This window comes from Palaemon carinicauda, chromosome 42, assembly GCF_036898095.1.
Source record: "Palaemon carinicauda isolate YSFRI2023 chromosome 42, ASM3689809v2, whole genome shotgun sequence".
In the NCBI taxonomy this organism is placed as follows: domain Eukaryota; kingdom Metazoa; phylum Arthropoda; class Malacostraca; order Decapoda; family Palaemonidae; genus Palaemon; species Palaemon carinicauda.
This window is the reverse complement of record NC_090766.1, coordinates 27826594-27829093: the sequence shown is the minus strand read 5'-3', so window position 1 is coordinate 27829093 and position 2500 is coordinate 27826594. Positions and strand designations below refer to the sequence as shown.

The window sequence follows — 2500 nt, the reverse complement described above, 5'->3', positions numbered from 1 at the left end:
CGAGGCATGTTGTGAATAATTTAGAAGAGATGGGGCCTCCTTAACTAACTCCTTTCCCAACCAGAATTTTTTCACTATATGTAGTTTTAAGACTGCTGTAGTTCCCTTATAGCTATCTTCAAGTGTACTAACATAAGATTCATCTATTCCTTGTCTTTGAAGGGCTTTCATTACTGATGAGGTTTTGACAGAACCAAAAGCTTTTTCAGAGCCTATAAATGCCATACATAGTGGCTAGTCATGCTCTGTTAAGTTTTCCATTAGCTGGTTAATTACATGGATAGTCAGTTGTTGAATAACCTCTTCTAAAGCCTGTCTGCTCTTCACAAACTAAACAAAAAGGAATCGATCCAAAAATTAAACGAATCAAATACAAACTTATGGAATTAGAAGCATAATCTTAGGTCCCATTCCAAAATACTTTCTATTAACACAAAGTTTTAAAGTTTGACTTCAAATCATTAAGAGTTTTATACACTCGAGCATTTTAAATCAGGATTTTTTTTTTATATGTTTAGACTCAGGAAACATCGACCGGTTTACTCACCCTCACTCACCCATTATTCACCACTTAAGTAAGTTAATTTCACTATATTCTAATCTTAGAATTCATTTGTGTTTTTTATTCAATGTAATATATAGTGCACCTACTATCTTTTACAGCGTCCCGGAGCCCTAACCTGCGAAAGACCACAGGACGGTTCCTCGCCTATGGTCCCCAATTGCACACCTGCCGTTCCGGATAGCTAGTCAAATGGAAACCTCTAAAAATGTTACTAATCTATCAATCGTATCTTCAAGATCTTCAGATGACCAAGTCTGACTTTCATCATAAGCTTTTCTTTTGATTCAAGTTGACATTCTGTGAAAGCTTTCTTTTTCTTTGTTTTTTTTTTCAGTAAAATAATCTTTAGTTTAAAAACTGACCTTCAGATAAAGTATTTTTTAGGCTTACCATCTGCGTAAACTTCCTTCAGGTTAGGCTGATATTCAGTTTATGTTTTCTCTATTTACGCTATTCCCTTTGTTTTAGGCCTACTCTCAGTTATAGCTTTATAAATCTTTGATTTAGACCTATTCTCAGCTAAAGATTTATTTCAAGCGAGTCTTTACTTGCTTCTGCGAATAAATTACCGAACTCTTACCAGAATGTATTTCATTGCTTTCATTAAATTGTCTTTTGCTTCACTAATTCGTAAAATAAATAAATTGGAGAATATTGTAATTGAGTATTAATGTTTACTCCTTCGATTATTCATTAATCTCTGGTTCAAGGTAACTCCTCATCTTTGGTTGGTACAGTATTTTGTTTTACGGTTTATATTTGAATAAAATAAAACTAAAGTTTTAAGTCATTTGCATTCAAGTATACAAGACTCTCATACTCTCGTGGATGTATTTGGAACTATTGAGAATAAACCGATTTAGCTCTGAATAGAAGATGCAAATTACTTTTCATTTGAGAAAGATCCAATATAATGGGGAGGTGAGTCTCAGGTGAACCTTTTAAGGCATATAGTACTAAATGATGAATAAAAAAAAAAAAAAAAAAAAAAAAAAAAAAAAAAAAGATGAAAAGAAAGAGAATAGAATCGGTTAAAATCTGAAAGTTCATGGGGGCTAATCATGAATGGCAGAGGCAAGGGACGGTGACATTGCCCTACCAAGCTGCACAATGCCCATAAGACTTACCATATGTAAATATGATCGGCGCCCAAGCCGCCTCTCCACCCTAGCCAGGACCAAGGAGGGACAGGCAATGGCTGCTAATGACTCAGCAGGTAGATCTATAGGCTCCCCCAAAACCCGCATCCTTAGCTCACAAGGATGATGAGGTTGCAGACAATAAAGAAACTACGAGTTATACTATTTGCTGACGATACACAATTTTATTTTTTCCATAAACGATAAAGATGACACTGCTGAAACTTTAAACCAAATTCTTACCAGAGTTAGAGAATGGGTGACAATTAAACAACTAAAATTAAATGAAAATTAAACCGAGTTTATGATGGTTGAAAATAAAACCTTAAGAAACTTAGGTAATAAATAATTAAGTATAAATAATTACTCGGTCCCGATATGTAGTCAAGTCGGTGATCTAGGAATATATCTCTTGACTGTAACTTGTCTCTGAATGTTCGAATAGATAATGTAGTAAAAACAGGTGGATGTCATCTTAGAAACATTGGTTTTATAAAGAAATACCTGGATGAACATTCTCTAGAGAAACTTGTGATGAAATATACTATTGAAGGATACTGCAGCTCTATAAAAAACCATATAAATATTTAGATTGATTGATTGACTGATTGAGAGCTTTCTGGAATACTGACATCTAAGGTCATTGACCCCAATATCCTTTGTTATATATAAAGAATGGAGGAAATTCAATTGAAAACAACATAAGTAAAAGATGTCCTTATAAAAGTTATATAGCTTTTAGAAGACCTGCTTCTGAAATGAATCTAAAAGTACCGCTCGCATGATACGACGGTTG

The 2500-nt window shown here is 34.0% G+C and overlaps 1 protein-coding gene across 2 annotated transcripts in view; it reads left to right on the top strand.

Annotated features, from left to right (window-relative positions):
• Positions 1-1165, top strand: part of LOC137632805 (uncharacterized) — a 6337-nt gene extending 5172 nt beyond the window's left edge. Inside the window, exon 5 of one of the 2 annotated variants that reach the window (XM_068364904.1) lies at positions 664-1165. In XM_068364904.1, coding sequence (XP_068221005.1) covers positions 664-750 — 87 coding nt within the window. In that variant the 3' untranslated portion in view covers positions 751-1165. The remainder of the gene's footprint in view (positions 1-663) is intronic. The other variant, XM_068364903.1, reaches the window with a different exon arrangement.
• The last annotated feature ends 1335 nt before the right edge of the window (positions 1166-2500 follow it).